General features: G+C 28.7%; 2 protein-coding genes across 2 annotated transcripts; one reads left to right on the forward strand and one right to left on the reverse strand.

The window, feature by feature from the left end:
• Window positions 1-244: 244 nt before the first annotated feature.
• LOC124826178 (cytochrome P450 CYP72A616-like) lies at window positions 245-2,720 on the reverse strand. Its single transcript, XM_047298945.2, has 5 exons — window positions 2,294-2,720; window positions 1,943-2,163; window positions 1,522-1,766; window positions 909-1,269; window positions 245-818 (listed from the first exon to the last, which is right to left on the reverse strand). Exons 1-5 carry the CDS (start codon window positions 2,568-2,570, stop codon window positions 393-395), a joined length of 1,530 nt encoding a protein of 509 aa, XP_047154901.1. The 5' UTR covers window positions 2,571-2,720; the 3' UTR covers window positions 245-392.
• Window positions 2,721-14,397: 11,677 nt separating this feature from the next.
• LOC124826168 (uncharacterized) lies at window positions 14,398-15,521 on the forward strand. The gene is made up of 2 exons (XM_047298935.2): window positions 14,398-14,632; window positions 14,713-15,521. Exons 1-2 carry the CDS (start codon window positions 14,400-14,402, stop codon window positions 15,236-15,238), a joined length of 759 nt encoding a protein of 252 aa, XP_047154891.1. The 5' UTR covers window positions 14,398-14,399; the 3' UTR covers window positions 15,239-15,521.
• The last annotated feature ends 1,859 nt before the right edge of the window (window positions 15,522-17,380 follow it).

Here is a 17,380-nt window from a genome sequence, read left to right on the forward strand (position 1 = left end):
CTGCCTTTTGCTTTCTAATTTGTCTTACTCCTCTCATAAAAATACATTTATGCACACCCTATTTCTTCATGCTATCATTGCTTAGTCTTTATAGAATCATAGCCACCTATTTTAATATTTCACATTCCCCTATACGTCTTTCTTCTTTTCTACCACTTACCCATATCAGTCCAAAACACTTCTTCACACCACAAAACTCAATAATTCATATTGGAAATACCCAAGATATAAAACTAAACCAAAGTTTGATGAAAGACTAATTTAAATTGAAGAGTAGTTTTTTAATTTGATATTAATACACATTATTCATTAAAAGTAATAATTAATATGATAAAATAGATAAGATGATCGAAGTGCAGTTCACGATGCTTATTTCAGTTGATTGATCAGGACTAAGTGCGACGAATAATAATGGGAGCACCATGCTGTGGCGTGAGAGTAATAGTAGAAGTTGCTGGAGCATGAGCATAAGTGGGTGAGAGTTGGAAAGAGAAGTGTTGAAGAATGAAAGCCAGAGCCATCTTTGCTTCTAAGAAGGCAAAGTTTTGGCCAGGACAAATTCTTGAGCCCCCACTGAATGGATAGAAAGCGATATGATCCTTTGAAGCTTTTGAAATCCCTTCACTGAATCTACCTGGGTTGAACTCTTCAGGCTTATCCCAATAGTTACTGTCATAATGAAGAAGTAACAAAGGTAAACACAGTTCAACCCCTGCTGGAATGGAAATGTTTCCCACTCTTGTTTCACAGCAACTGTATTTGTTGATGTTTACCAGAGGAGGGTATAATCTCAAAACTTCATACAGTATCATTGACACCTGCATATAGTCAAACACTTGGTGGTCATTTTTTTCTTCTTTATTCAAACTAATCATTACAACAACAACAATAACAGACAATGAACTTACAATCTTGAGGTGATTAATGTCTTCGTAGTCAAGTGTTTTTTTGCCAAAAATCTTCAACACCTCTGTTCTTGCCTTCTCTTGCCAATTTGGATGCATAGATAAAACAATCACAGTCCATGAAAGCAAGTTGGCCGTGGTCACTTGGCCGGCAAAGTAAAACAACTTGCATTCTTCAATCACATTATCTGTTGTTAAAGAACCACTTTCTTCCCTATACTGTAGCAGTGAACTTAATAAATCATGCTCTTTCACTTTATTCTCTTTCATTGCCTGTTCTTTCTTCTGTATCATATCTCGTAACATAGCTTTGATTTGGATATCTAGGTTGTACCTGCGCTTGTTCTTTGTGGTTGGTAAAAATCTAGGTTCATGCAATCATAAAAAGTGAAGTGAGTACAAATCATCCAATACTTTTAGATTTCAAATTTGTATTTTATAACCAAAGGTCACTTTCACAATGGAACCTGATAAAAAAAACAGTTCATTATATTTGTAGTTCGTGGATTTTAGAATAAGATTAGCTTTGAAAGACTCACCATGAATAATGTTTGCTTCTGATGGTTGATCAGGTTTTAAGTTTTCATAAATAAACATAATGGTTTATGTGTCGTACCTGTAACCTGGGATATAGATGTTGTTGATGGCTTCGTTGACCAAGACTGCTTGCTCCTTTTGCAGTTCTAAAATTTTCTTTCCCTCTTGGTAGTTACTTCCAAAGGCTGTTCGAGCTATCACATCACCAGTAAGAATGTCGAATTCTGAACAAACATTCAATTCATACCATCCACGAGCTTCTACTAATTTCTCCCATCGCTCGATCATGTTGTTACAGCTGATTGAAAATGCTGGCATCATTGCCTATAATATAACTCAAAACTATATCAGCATTGTTGCTTAATCTCTACTGTTACTGTATAAGATTGAACTGTTTTGATCATTGTTGGAATAGGATAATCGACAAAAAAGCTATCATTTACTGGTGTTAAAGACAGAAAGGAGCAGAAAAGAAAAGTGTTTGGGATATAAAAAGTTACCTTCAACTTCTCAAGGTGGAAAGCTGAATTTACCACCCTTCTGCGTTTGCTCCAAATTTCGCCTTCTAACGAAGACAATCCTAACGATAGAAGATTGATGAGAGGGTTACGTGGTGGCTTCAAAAAGTGCCCTTTCGTGTCTGTTAAAATCGATCGTGTGAGCTCTGCATCTGCTATTATGAGTCTTGGTGTTCTTCCAAACCAACACAGTGAAATCTTTCCTATACACATAAATAGCATTACTTTGATTAATCATTCACTACAAAAGCAATAAAACTAACTTAATCCCAGTACAAGAAACGTGTTAGAAATGTTGTTTTAAAAGTGATTATGATGGTAAAACTAATTTACCATGTTGCTGAACGATTTGGTGCATGAAAGGGACGACTCGAGGGATGATCTGATGGTCAAGGGAGATAGTTTTTGATAATGCCTTTTGGATACAGTCTTTCATGTCTGAAGTGTCACCAGTAAAAAACCTGTATGAAGTTCCTCTAATCCCTTGCTTCCTCAACAATTTCTCAATTTTTCTGGGTCTCCACCACATAGTGTTCACAAAGCTAATCATGACATAGAAAAGTAGCAAGGCAAAACACCATGCCATAGTTTTGAACATGCTATCTTCCATGTTTAAACTAAACTGGTATAAAGCAAATAACAGGGCTATTTCAACCACAATAAAATGAAGATAGAATTGTGGTGAAATTGAGGATTAATATAACCACGGAAGAAACCTAAAGCTTAAAAAACTTAGTGTCAAAGAATATTCATTTGAGGTGAATGAGCCAAAGAGATGCATACAAATGTTCAAAATCAAAACTTATCTATTTTATAGGAAGGATTTGGCTTCTCTTACTCTTTCTTCTTTTAGTATTATTTGATGATTTTAAAACTCTAATCCTTATTAGTATTAATATATATTTATATAAAACAATGATAACATAAAATAAGTTATAAGTTAAAATTAGATATGAGAAATTTCTCTTGCCAAGTGGAATCATAAGGTAATTTTACCCATCACGTCCCAATTTAATAAACCGGTTTACCATTTAAAGACAAACAAACTATGACTTTATCATCTTATGTCACTATAAATATTATACATTTATCATGTTTATGTCAGTTTTAAATATCAATAATTTTAAAGGAAATGTAGGGGAAATCCAATTAACTACGTTAAGGCCATAAGTACTAATCTTGCAATTAATTAATGGATGCACTAGTGTTTACCTATGCTTTACGATTTTTCCCTTTTGGTCAGAACCCTTTATGTATGAAATACTCCTATCTCTGCACAATGTTTTTCTTTTTAAAAAAAATTGTTCTTTTTTATCTATTTTTTTTTTAATTTTAAGATAATATATAATTTTCTAATTATAGTTTTTTATTATGTTTTGAAAATAATTGAAGGATATATAATAAATAAATTATTTAAAATTTCTAATTCTACTTTATATACAGAGTATTAAATAAAAAATAATATATTTAATTTGTTTTAAAGATCAATATTTACAATATGAAAAATATCAAAGTAACAAGTAATAGTTGTTATAAATATACAATAATCCCTTTATGTACCTAGTTTTAATCACTATTAGCCTAGTTATTCGTCAGCATATATTTTTTTTATTAATTTCTAGACAAACTAATTTATATTCTTAGTATTTTTATGGGCCCATTCTTTTGAAGTCTGTATTTTTATTTTATTTTATGTTGGGCCACAAGCAGAAGCAACCCGAAGAAAATTTGAGTAAGATTCTGTAATTATTACAATCCAACGGTTAGGATACAAACATCGTCGGGTAATAATTTACATTTAAGCTTTCAGATAAGTCATGAGAAGAATAAAGAAAAATAAGCTTGAGAGAGTAAACATGAAATTTCGCTGTGGGAAAAAATGAGCCTTCTTTATAATTAGAGTTTAAATTAAGATTTTGTAAGGGGTATGTAATCTTACAATAAATTATTATCTTAATTAATTTTTTTAAACAGTAAGAGTCTTTTGGAGTCCATCGAAAATGCAAGTGGAGCGTGCAAAATTTTATTTAAACAAAAATAATTTGCACATTTTTTTTAATAAAAAGTCAAATGATGTACTTGTAATGTAAAAAAAGTATTTATTATTATATAAAAAGGTAAAAGTAAATATATTTTTAGTAAGACTATCGTTGTTTATTACAGAAGTAAGTTGTTACGGATTTGTGCTTATATTTATACAGATATAAGTTGTCGATTTCTTGTTTTAAGTTTTGTTTCTTAAGTTATTCAAGATCTATCATTACAAATACTGAACAAAAGTATTACTATTTAATTAGCAATTGTAAAAACTGCAAATTTTTATTTATTTATTTTTTAAAAAAATAGTAAACATTTTCATACAATTTTTTTTAGCCAAAATTGCAAAACATAAAAACTTTTCGAAACTTTTTCTCTGTTTATTAAGCTAATTTATTTTAAACAAGTTAAATCAACAATTAATCCTATAATTAAAGTTTCAAAACTACAATAGTATTATGATATTTCAAAATTGTGATTCTAAACTCATTCATATAATAACTTCGAATACACCGTCTACTCAAAATAATTCCAAAAGTTTAAAGCAACTATTATAACCATCATTTTAAATAAATCACATTTGCAAATTCTTAATTTGAAATTCAATCCAATTCTATTCTAAAAAAATTAAAAATAAAAAACTCAAATAGAAATAGAAAATGTCTAACTTGTTTAAAAGAAAATTATAAATAAAACATCAACTATAGTTTTAAACAAACAAATACTCAAAAGTTTCATACATAAACGATATCAACGCATATGCCATAAGATAAAAGACGAGAGGAGAATACACACACACGAGTATGTCAAGCATATTTTGAAATTTTAATTTATATCACTTTTAAAATAATCTATTATATATAAAAATTGAGTCATATAATAATTAACATTAATTTTTTTAAGAAAAATGTCCATGTTTTTAGATAAATAGATGGAGATGGTGGAGCATACATATCTTTTAGCTGGTCAATATATAATATATATTTTATTGTTCTTCATAAATGTATGTAAAGTTGGTTATTAATTTAAGGATAAAATATATTTTTAATTTTTAATATTATAAGAAATTTTTTAAATAATAATAATTTTTAGTGATTAAAAATATATTTAAAGACTTATTTAGACATTAATTTATTTGATATCTAATATTAATGACTAATTTAAAGATTAATTTATTATAAAAAATATTGTAATTATAGAGATCAATTATAATTTTTTTTATTTATAATGAAAAATATTTTAATTATTAATAGATTACAGCTTATAAATTGTTATTTAAATTGGTTGTTATGGTGATTAATTATTTTTCATTACAAAAATTGACACTCTTTAAGAATTTTCTAGTAGAGTAAATTTTGATGTAAAATTAAATTTTAATCTTGTACTAAATTTTGATATAGGTTGGTTTTAAACTTTAAAAATGAAAGTGGTTATCTCTTTAACTTAACTGTGTTAATTGTGTCAAACATATTTTAGGAAGATATTTGTGTTGTTTATACTGTTTTAACAAGTTTAACTCAAATGTTAATTGCAATTGTTGAAAGTCCGACATCGATTAGAGATAAGACAAATTTATAATATATAAGTTACTGCAAATCTCTCCTTAGAAACCGGTTTTGTAAGATTGAGTTAGACTTCAATCAACTTCTTAACATGAGTTATGGTTACAGCTCATTCTAACGATATTTATGGTTTGTTGAATATATTGTTTCATATCCTATCGGACCTCTATATCTCACATTATCATATTAAAAAAGTTGTATTATTCCCTTTTAAAATTTAAAGATCAAAATATATTAAAACTTAATACATAAACATATTTTAATTTTACATTCACATATAAAAATTAAAAACAATTTAACTTTTAAACATTTTATCATATAAATAAACAAAATATTATACATTTAATTTGATTCGTATAAACAGAGACATAAATATATAATGTTTAGAAGCGTGAGAACAACTTAATAACTAAGTGTAGCTGAAAGCAGGGACATAACTGAAGCCATAGTTGACCAATATCGGTTGGTCGTTGGGCAGTCCAAAAAAAAAAATTCCCTCTTGATAACGATTCGAAGGGATCGATCGAGCTATCACATCAATACCAAGAATGTCGATTTCTGAACAAACATGCAATTGATACCATTCATGAGGTTCTACTAATTTTTTCCCATGGATTCCTCATGCATGTTCTAACAACTAATTCAAAACCATAGCCTATACCATTACCTCACATTCCATACTATTTCCAACTCAAACTCTTTTATTTATTATAAATTACTAGAAATTAAAAATTAAAAAATATTTTTTAAACAATAAACGACACAAGTTATGATTTTCAATAAACTTTAGTAATTTATAAAGTGTGATGAAAAAAAATATTACTAACTATTATCGTATCAGTATCATTGTAATTGATACTTGGTTTTAGTGTAGTAGAGATATTTATTTGAAATTAAAATAAAAGTTAAAATTTTATCATGTTCACTGTATAAATTAATTTTTTTAATAATTTAGATATTTATTTGTAAATATCAATGCCTTTTTACTTTCTAAAAAATATTTTTATTACGCTCTGGAAGTTAATTTTCACTTTTTTTCTATTAGAAAGTGTCGGTAAGAAAGTGAAGGAAATGTTTACTCATAGATCAAAGTAAGTTTTTTTTTTTCTCTTGCTTCAATTATATACAAGGTTTTTGTCATTGCATCTGAGATTAAATTCAAATAATAGGTTCATTAGTTAATTTTGGATTTAATATGAAATTTGACTGAATTGAAATTGAATGAGTTATGTTAAATGGAAGGGGAAAGTCACTTTCACATTAGCATTTTTAATAATTTTTAAATAAGGGCTATTTAGATAATTTAGTTTGAGTTATGGGGTTAAAGAAGAAAATATAGGGGTATGTGAAAAAATAGACAATCTTTGAGATAATGACTTTATTAGTTTTTCTAATAGATGCTCAACATTCTTAGAGATACAATTTCATTCAAAAAAATGAGTTTTGATATAAAAATTATACTATATTTGTCTTAGTAGATTGTCGAGACAAACCTTTAGTCTAATCTATATAGATTAGACTGAAAGATACATATGCAACATTGATTAAGCTTGAGTCTAATCTATGTAGAATTCAAAATTTTAAGATAATAAACTTAAGTTTTTTTTTATAATTGTGATATAAGTTGATAAGATTAAGTAATTAAATAATGATAGATTGATTACTTTATATTTCTTCGGATGAAACTGTGATTTTTATTTTTGAAATTATTGTAAATTAATAATTGTATTTGGATATTGAACGCAAGTTATAAAGGTTGATTTAATTAAATTAATTTGATATTATATGAATATAAGAAATTATTGTATGTTAATTTTATTACTTAGATGAAAAGTAATAAACATGAATAAATTTTATAAGTATATTTTAATAGTACTAAGGGTTTGATTGAAACGTGTGTTTTGACATGTGAATAGAGAAGAAAAATTATTGAGTCAAAAATAAGAGTTGTTGATGTAAATGTATGTTTATGAAGGAAGTGAAAGACAGGGTGCAGGTGTCAGGTGGGTGGCCCCCCAGCCTCTGCAGTGTAAAGTGAAGAACAAGAACTGTGATTTTGAAATTTGAAGTCAGAGACGTATGACCGTTAGATGTTGCAGACACCAAATTAATGGCGGAGACATGAGAAGGACGTAGTTCATGTGCACGCAACACGTCTATTCTATACTTCTTCCAAACGCTGTCTTTTCCAAACACGTGTCCTAACAAAACCACCCCTTCGCCCCACCCTCATTATTACACACACATCTCCAACCTAAATAACACAAACAATATCGGACAATAGAAAAACAAACATCAATGCCATTAATTACATTATCATATTCTTTTAAAACCATTCAAATAATCAAATACATCATCATCCACTACCCACTAAAACAATGTCTTCCATCAACTATATATACACTTTCATACTCACTCATACTCGCCTAAACTTTTTCGTCTACTCATAAACTCACTTAAAATCTACATTTTAAATAATATTCAAAATACACACACACGTTTATATATATACTACAATAATAAAAAGTCAAAATACTATAGTATATATACTACAATAATAAAATATAATAGTTTTGAAAAAAAAAATTATAAGTATAAAAAAAATAAAAACCTCTTAAAAATAGTAAAAATCACATTTGATAAAATTTATATATGGGATAATGTAATATTCCAAAAGTAAAAAAATACTTTAATATATACAATTTCTAAAGTCGACGACAAAGATTAAAAGTAAACTAATTAACCGAACGGATACCCAGTATTTCTATACAGTTTGTAAAAGAACCCTCCGAAATTAAATAAAACGTAAGATTTTTTTAAGTTATCTAGAAAGCAAAATTAATTTTTAATAAAAGTAAAATTTGTTTAAATAATATTAGGGGAGAAGATTTAGAGGTTTAATGAATTAACATTTATGTTATAAATATAGTTTTAACTGTATAAATAAACATAACAGGTTTATTATTTATTTTTCTTGATTTATCATTTGTAATAAATATATAAGTAATTCTCTATGATTAAATCCATATATAATATATTCGTAAATAAAGTTTGTATATAATATATTTATGGGTAAAATTTGTAGATAATGATATTTATATAGATTTATCTATTTGCCATAGGTAAATCATAATTATTTACGAAAATTGGCAGGAAGTAATTGTTTCTATTTTTATATATAAATTTTAATTTATTTTCTCTTTTCGGTTGGCACGTGGGATTTAAATTAATAAAAATGTGTTTCGTTATGTTTGGCTTTAATGGAAGAAGATGTAAAAATTATAAGATGTGAAAATTCATCTAGTATTGTTATTAAACAAATTTTTTATTGCAAGTGAAAAATTAAATTGTTATACTTAATGGTGATTAATTTAGAGTCAGTTTAACTCACCTAAGCTTAATATATACTTTATTATTGTTCGAGTGTCATTTTGACTAACTTTAAGATTGTCCTAGTGAAAATCGATGTTATCTTCTCAACGTGTAGTATTATAGTAGTTATAGTTATTGAATGATGGTGAAATAATGTTTTATTATTATTACAGTGATGCATGATTGTTGAGAATTGTGTGAAATAGAAATTAAAAATGTTTGAATATTGAATTATGGATTGAATACATGGGATATATATATATATATATATGTGTGTGTGTGTCTGTGTGTAATTTACTTATTCCCACCACCTTGTTTCTCTAATTCATATATGTATATACTATAATATATGAATATATAATATGAGATTTAAATAATGTTATGCAAATAAGTTTTATAGTAACAACTATTATAAATATAATATTAAAAGTAGTGGAATAAACGAAAAAAATAAAAAAAGTATAACTATAATAAGAATTTAATACTTTAAAATATAATGTAATAGAAACATAACACTAAAAGGGAAAAGATAAAAAAAAATATACATACTAACAAATGTTAATCGTAAAAAAAAAACAAATTATACAATACAATTATAAAAGTATAAAGTAAAATAAAATAAAATTATCAAGAAACATATAAAACCGGATTATGTAAATAAAAATAGATCAACTATATGTTCTATATCATGTTGAAATTAAAATTTTAGAAATTAAACTTAGTTTAATATATAATGTTTTAAAAATTCAATTTGTCTAAAATTAAAACGTAGTTATCATTTAATAATGATAATATATTAGTAATAATAATATTATAATTATGCAAAATATCACACATAATTAAAACAATAATAAATTATATATATAGGGGTTTGCTAATGCGCGTACGCCTGTTTTTCAGTTGGTACATTTTAGCCATGTGTACCGGGTTTTAGTAGACAAAAATACCTTTATATATTATGGATTCTAAGTTTGAAGGTTAAGAGTATTTTAATAATTTTCATTCTACCGGATTTTAGAAGAATAATTAAGATTTTGTTTTCAAGTGTATATAATTAATAATTAAGATTTTGTTGTATTCCAATACCTCAAGGTTTCATTTAGGATATGAGTTCAATATATAAAATATAGTGATAAATTCTAACTAAAGTATTTTCTTATATATTTTTAAATTTTTTTTATCTCTGTTTAATGTATTAGATTCATATTTTAAAAATAAGTTTAATAAGTCATTTATAAATTTTCAAACTATAAGACAATAAACCAATAATAATCAAATTTTTTATTAAATTCTTTCAATTATTCTAAACAGTTTTCTATTTTCAATAAATAAATTTATTACAAATTTTATCAATAAAAAAAAATTGTGTCTTAGGAAGCTCACAAAAACTGACGCACATACTGTAACATCCCAATATATAGTGGCAACTATAATAAAGAGAAGCAACATGCATGATAAAGTAGTACAAATTATCCCTCTAAAACATAAAGTGATATATTTACCGTCATCCAAAAACAACTATAAATTTAAAACTTTATATATAGACTGCAAACTATTCCAAAACTATAAGCAAGGCTCTAAAGAACCAAAAACAACTACTCAGCAGCAGCATCACCTTCATCCAATGCTTGCTCCAAAGAGACCTCTTCTTCTGCTGCTCACATCCAAAGGATGGTCATCGCAGAAGAAGAATAGCAGAACATACAAAACATAAGCACACAACAGGGTAAGTTAGTTTAAACAGAATTAATCATACAATAATTTGTTTAACTTCATACAAGCATATTATTCATTCACATCACTTAAACCCTTCACACATGACACACACTGACTATGACTATCCGGACTTAGAATGATTGCCGAGCTATGGCGGGTCGTGCACTAGTGGTGACTTCTACTGCTTTGCAAAGCCATTGCCAATGAGTTTCACCCTACCACACTCACGAGGTTAGTCCGTTATCACTCACGAGGTTAGTCCGTTATCACTCACCTTGGGTCATACTGGAAGCACCCAAGACTAGGACCTCCTGCTACTCCTCACGACATGGATCAATCCTCTCTACTTGAGAATGAAAGACCATTGGAGTTTCAAGATAACTCCCAAGACTAAGCTCCTGCATCCATTCTAAACTTACTTGAATCTCAACTAGAGATTCCACTTTGAATCACAACATAGGGCACCACCATGTCTCCTCTCCTTGAGGATCATGGAATTAAGTTCATACCATACTTGAACTTTACACTTTTGATTACAACATACCACAATCACCACAGATATTACATGATACAACCTCAACTTACTTCATATAACACTCATTGATGCATATCAAACAACATAAGAATACACAAGACCAGAACTATAACGTACCTCTCGCACAGCGCACACCTTCGCATAGCGAGACCATAAGCTTCTCACACAGCGACCTAACTCGCCTTGCGAAAACCCTAGACAGAAACCAACTACTCTGGATCTCTCGCATAGCGACTAAACTGGCTATGCGAATAAAATTGTAAAATGCAACAGATCCCAACCCCTCGCACAGCGACCCAATTCGCTATGCAAGAACCTCATCCAGAGACTTGACCCCCAAACACTCGCAGAGCGAGACCCACTCGCTGATTGAATAAAATGAATAATGGTTCCAGACCTCAATCAGTCGCATAGCGATCCAATTCGCTATGTGGATTAACAAACAGAGAGCAACCCTCTCAAATCACTCGTACAACGCACCCATTCGCTATGCAGGTACATTGGCAGAGAGCACCTCGCCAAGATGACTCGCTGTGCGAATCCATTCGCACAGCGAGTCTGCATAATCTGCAGAACGAAATTCTGCAGAATTATACGACTCAACGACTCCTTACCAATTCTACTCAACTTGGCCAACTTCTAACATCCATAAATCGATGTATATACTAAATTAAACTTGACTAAAGGATTCTAAACATTCCTAACACCAATCTAAAGTGTTTATGCACCAATCTCTACTCTAAAACCTCCAATTCATCAACTTAGAGACTCAAAACCAATTCTACCACTTTGAACCTGTTTTTGACCATTTTGATGACTCAAACCAGTCACATATGACCTATCTACACTACCCCAGCAGTCACCAACAGCCATTGACCACTAATCCTCAATTTCACTACCTCAGGTCCTCTAAAATACACTAAACCATCCCAAATCACTTTACACTTTATTTCCTCAACACTACAACACATCACATCCAATAACAATCACCAATTTGCACACATTACAACATATAGACTAATCCAAATCAGCTCATCAATCACAATTCACAGTTTCTACCATTTTAACAGTTAAGAACATACATTCACAAGCTGAAATGTTAATTGCACAACACTTAATCACATAATTCATTACATACAACCACAACTGATAATTAAATCACAATCTAGCTTCCCTTACCTCAGAGATAACAGTCACACACACAGAAACGTTTCAGCCGTACCTTGCACAACAAGGAAACTCAACAGAAACCTACAACTCACCAATTGGTGATAGAGAACCACACTTAGAACCTAAATTGAGCTAGAAAAGGAAGAAATAACTACTAATCACATGCAACCAAAATCATTGCATGCTCACAACTCAGAGAAGAACGGACATAAAAGGGAGACAACTTACCAGCTGAAGAACGAGAAATTGATCGGCCCAAACTCAAGCCCTCAATGTCAGGATCGCTTAGACACTTCCTGATCTTTGAACAAATAACTCAGCAAGAAGAAATTGTAGAGAGAATTCAGAGAACTTTGAGGAATAGAGTTCTAGAGAGATGAAATGTTCTTAGAATAATGAGATGTGTTTATACGAATTCTATTTATATTATAAGATTATTTTAAAGTAAAATAATTTATCTCATTATTCTAATACACCAATCTACTCTATAACACTCTATTTTTCAGGTCTTTACACATACTAATGACCAAATCATATATAAAAGACTTTAGATATTGAAATGTTAAAAGAAAATATTACATCAATATTTTTTATATTTGATGTAACTATAATTACTTCAATACTTAATGTTAGTTTTTCCTATATTTATTTAATACTAGATATCCATGACAATGCATTACCGAAATTAACTAACTATTTAACTTTATTAAAATTATTTAATGTAAATATTCTTTTGATAACTTTATATTTCAAAAACTATACCATTTGTACCATATTTATATACCGTAACATAAATTTTGTATGTTATTCTATCCATATTATTAAATAAGACTTATAATTTTCATAAGATTTATTTCTCTCTTCCCACCAAACAAACTATGAACAATTAATGAATGAGGATTAATTGTAACAAATTAAAGGTATATTAGGACTTAATAAAAGTTCATAAATCACACGTGTGCTCTCCACCATAACAAAATTTTGTTTATGTAATAACTGTAAACAAAATTAATATAATAAATCTGGAATTCTCGTGACTAAAGAAAAAAAACATCCCCAATAATTTGTGATTAATTTTTTTCATACGATAAATTTTAAATGTCACATAGCACATCCCGAAAAACAAAAGATTTTCCTTTTAAAAGCCATTGTATACCGTCACATTTCTTATTTAGTTTTAGACGAAAACAAAACGTCATTCCCGTTTAGGATGACCAAAGTACCAAAAAAGAAAAAAATAATTGCAATTTAATATACAATGTAAACAAAACTATACATTAAATAAAATATAATAAAAGAAGTTATATATCAATACGAATTTTATAATAATAGAATTTTATTTCAATAAATTTGAATTTTTATATTATTTTTTTTTCTACTCATGGAGCAACTCTCTTGTAAAAAGTTCCATACACACACTTTAACATTACATACAATTTCGTTACACTTTTTATTACCTTTAACTTTTTTTCCCACATATACCATATTACGTATAAAAATATTAATTGTATTTTCTACACTTACTCATACAATCTTTTTATATTTTTTATTTCTCATGATTCTACATTATGTTCCATTTTCGTTTTAATATTATTTTTAATGAGTTTTTTTTTATACTTTGATTTTGAAAAGCCTTTCCTATGGTATTTTATTAGTTTTTAATTTTATAAAGTCGGCATATTGAATATTGAATAACGTCGTGACTGATTCAAAACAGCAAAATAATACTTCATCGTAGATCTAGCATAATCAAGTTTTGTAGTTCTTACAGTGATTTGCATCATTATGCCACGTTATTTCATATCAAGCTTATATACACATTTAAAAGTGTACGATAAAACAATATTTTTTTTGTAGATTTTTCTCTCTTTTTATCATAGCAGCCATTCACAAATTCTATACTTTATACAGCCACCAAATTATGGATATTATTATTTTATTCGATAATTTAATTTAGATTTATGATATAAAATAATGATTATTTAAAAGAAAAAAAATGTATTTGTTAAATTTGTTGTTGTATGAAATAGAGTGGTTTGCTTTGGTCATGCAGCCTCACAGTCCCTACCAAATGGCCAACACCTATCACACTTCTTCCTCATCCACTCTAAGCCCTAATCACACTCCTCACCAATTTCATCATCTTCAACACTGCGACTATCCTCAAACTCACCACAACCAACATTCTCACCAATTCTTCCAACAACAACCCCAGCATCTGGGAGCGCTCGATTCTTCTCTCCACCCCCAAGAACAATCCACAACCACAGCATCGTTTTGGTATAATTCCTTTTTCTTCTCACACTCCTTTTATAATTCTCTTTCCTCCATTACCACTCTCCGTCGTATTGGTGTTGCAGGAAAGCTTTCAACACTGTGCTCTCTGATGCAAAGGGGAAGCACCAAGAGGTGAATGAGAACATCGGGGATCTTGAAGATGTGTACAAAAAGGGTCGTAACGAAGACGCATCACGTGCAGTGATGAATGAGTGGGAAATGTTAGCGACGGAAACAGTTGAGACGGAGGGCGGAGGCGCGAGGAGGAGTGGGAAAAGGAGGAGAAAGAAGAGAGAAGAAGAAAAAATGGTTTCGTTTTTTAAGAGGTTGGTGAAGCGTGTGGTTAAGCAGCAGGAGGTTCTGCAGAACAAATTGGTGGCGACGATTGAGCGAATGGAGAAAGAAAGAGCGGAATGGGAAGAAGGTTGGAGGCGTCGAGAAGCGGAAATTCACGATAGAGAAGCGCTTATGAAAGCACGAGAGCGAGATCTGGCTTCTAAGAGAGACTCTTCCATTGTCTCCAGCTTAGAGAAAATAACCGGTCAAAGGTTCGTTCTTGTTTCTGGGAAAGGTCATCACGACCAATTATCTACCATACATGAAAATTGACATCTACCGTATTTGTTTGCTTTTGATTTTTCATTTCTTTTTTGTGATTTGTGGAAGTTAATAAATACAAATTTGAGGTTAATCTTTTGAAACGTGCTAATCAAGGATAAAAACGGCTTTAGTGAAAGAACACTGTTTTGAGGTTGTCTTGTAGATGTTGAGAGAATCCTGCAACAACGTTGGGTATTGCTGTTTGGATTCTCTGGTATGTTATGTTCACAGATCTTGTAAGTACTTCAGGATAGTAGCACTTTTTCAGTGACGACCATTATTTTTGTTTTTACTCCCACCAAATTTCTAGACATTTTATCCTTTAATTTTTCTCTTTCTTTAAAATTATAAAAATTTAATTTTGTAATGATCAAAATATTTCTAAAATTAAATTATCAAATGATACATATAGTGTGTAAAAAAAATTCCAAGTTTTTAAGCGTGACGTAAAATATTCAAATGATAATGTAAAATAGTAATATTTTAATTATATTTGTTTTGTTTTTAATTTAAAATTCTAATATATATTATTATATTAGTGAGTGTTAAACGAGTGCGATTTTTTAGGAGTGGCAAAAATTATTTTCCAATTTTTAATTGTGGAATTTCACATTGCGTTATTTTGTCTCTTCCATCAGTTTTCCATTATTTTTGCTTTCTTTTTCTTATCTTTTTCCCCCAACCACAATATCGGTCGTGAACATTATATTATTCTATCCTCTCTTTTAACTTTCACATCTTACATCAAGAATATATAAGATCTAAAATTTAATTGATTCAAAATAAAGCAACAATTATGTCTTGTACTACTATTTATCATAAAAATAGTATTTTAGAGTGACTAAGAGTTGGAAAAAAAATATAATGACAATCTAAAAAACTACGAATAAGTAAGGTGTAATTTGTTAAAAAAAAGTAATTATGAATACAATTACACATTTGAAAATGAGTTCGGCCAAATTTCAAATATAAGTTTCAACTTGAATTATTTACAAATTTGATTTGCTATAACTTAAAATATAAATATATCTATTTTAGCTTTGTGATAGAGAGAAATATATTTGAAAGAACAGTTTACTTTACCCAATCTATCAAATTCTCCGACAAAAAATAATTATCAATAAAAATTAGTAAATTTTTAAATAAATTTATATAAATTACAATAGTTATAAATAGAAGAATATGTGAATACATATTAATATTCTCTCTATTTTTAATAGTTTTAAATATTTATATATATGCTAATGTTTATTTTGGTAAATTTAAAATTATAGAAACATTTATTAAAAAAATTATAGATCTTAAACTCCCCTCATGCCAAGCATGGGTGTACTGGTAAAATATTTTTGCAGAAAATAAAGTATTAAAGTTAATATGTGTATTAAAATAATGAAACTAAGCATTTTATTATAAAATAATATTCTAATATAAATAGAATTTTATAAACTCCTCTCATTATCTAAAACACCTTCTATCTACAAAACATTATTCTCTTAAGTATTATAACTCTTTGATAGTGAGGTACCTAGATGATTAGGAGGTACCTAAACGATCACTGCATCAAGGTTTACAACTTCAACCGATCATTTTGTTGTTTGGAGCAAGTGAGTTTTTGTTTCTTTTCTTAGTATTTTTGATGAAACACTTGATTATGCAAGGAGAATATGTTTGCTTGGTGATATCTAGATTTTGTAGTGGTTCCTTGCCGTGTAAGTAACTGTTAAGAATATTTAACTCTGTTTCTTGGTATTTTCGTTATATATAATTAATGAAATTACAATAATATTTACATTAATCATGAGAAACATTAAAATAAAAAAGTATTCGTCATTAATTTGAGAACAATTTTTTAAAAAATGAAGTGCTACAAACTAAACATCTATCACTTTATTTAGGTCTATAAAATTCTCCTATTAACGTCAGGAATAATTTAAAAAAAATAAATTAAATGATATTTTCATTAATTGGTTAGGTGAAATAGTGAGTTCGCGAATCCTTATATACCTCACATTGGCAACTCAAGTATTAAACAGTCTCTTCCGAGACAAAGCTATTCTCTTCCTCAAATTCATGTTCTTGGTAAGTTTTTCGTATCAGATGCTCACCATTGAAGTTCATCAAAACTTTATTGGTTTTTCAATTCAAAAAAAC

The sequence above is a fragment of the Vigna umbellata genome, chromosome 2 (genome assembly GCF_029865625.1).
Source record: "Vigna umbellata cultivar VRB3 chromosome 2, Vumbellata_1.0, whole genome shotgun sequence".
Classification (NCBI taxonomy): Eukaryota; Viridiplantae; Streptophyta; class Magnoliopsida; order Fabales; family Fabaceae; genus Vigna; species Vigna umbellata.

What these genes read in the sequence shown, in the direction of transcription:
- LOC124826178 (XM_047298945.2), bottom strand. Translation starts at nt 2,570, where the DNA reads ATGGAAGATAGCATGTTCAAAACTATGGCATGGTGTTTTGCCTTGCTA. An exon ending in TCCACCTTGAGAAGTTGAAG is followed by an intron (nt 1,767 to 1,942) that starts GTAACTTTTTAT and finishes GTTATATTATAG; the next exon opens with GCAATGATGCCAGCATTTTC. An exon ending in ATCTATATCCCAGGTTACAG is followed by an intron (nt 1,270 to 1,521) that starts GTACGACACATA and finishes GCATGAACCTAG; the next exon opens with ATTTTTACCAACCACAAAGA.
- LOC124826168 (XM_047298935.2), top strand. Translation starts at nt 14,400, where the DNA reads ATGCAGCCTCACAGTCCCTACCAAATGGCCAACACCTATCACACTTCT. An exon ending in ACAACCACAGCATCGTTTTG is followed by an intron (nt 14,633 to 14,712) that starts GTATAATTCCTT and finishes TTGGTGTTGCAG; the next exon opens with GAAAGCTTTCAACACTGTGC.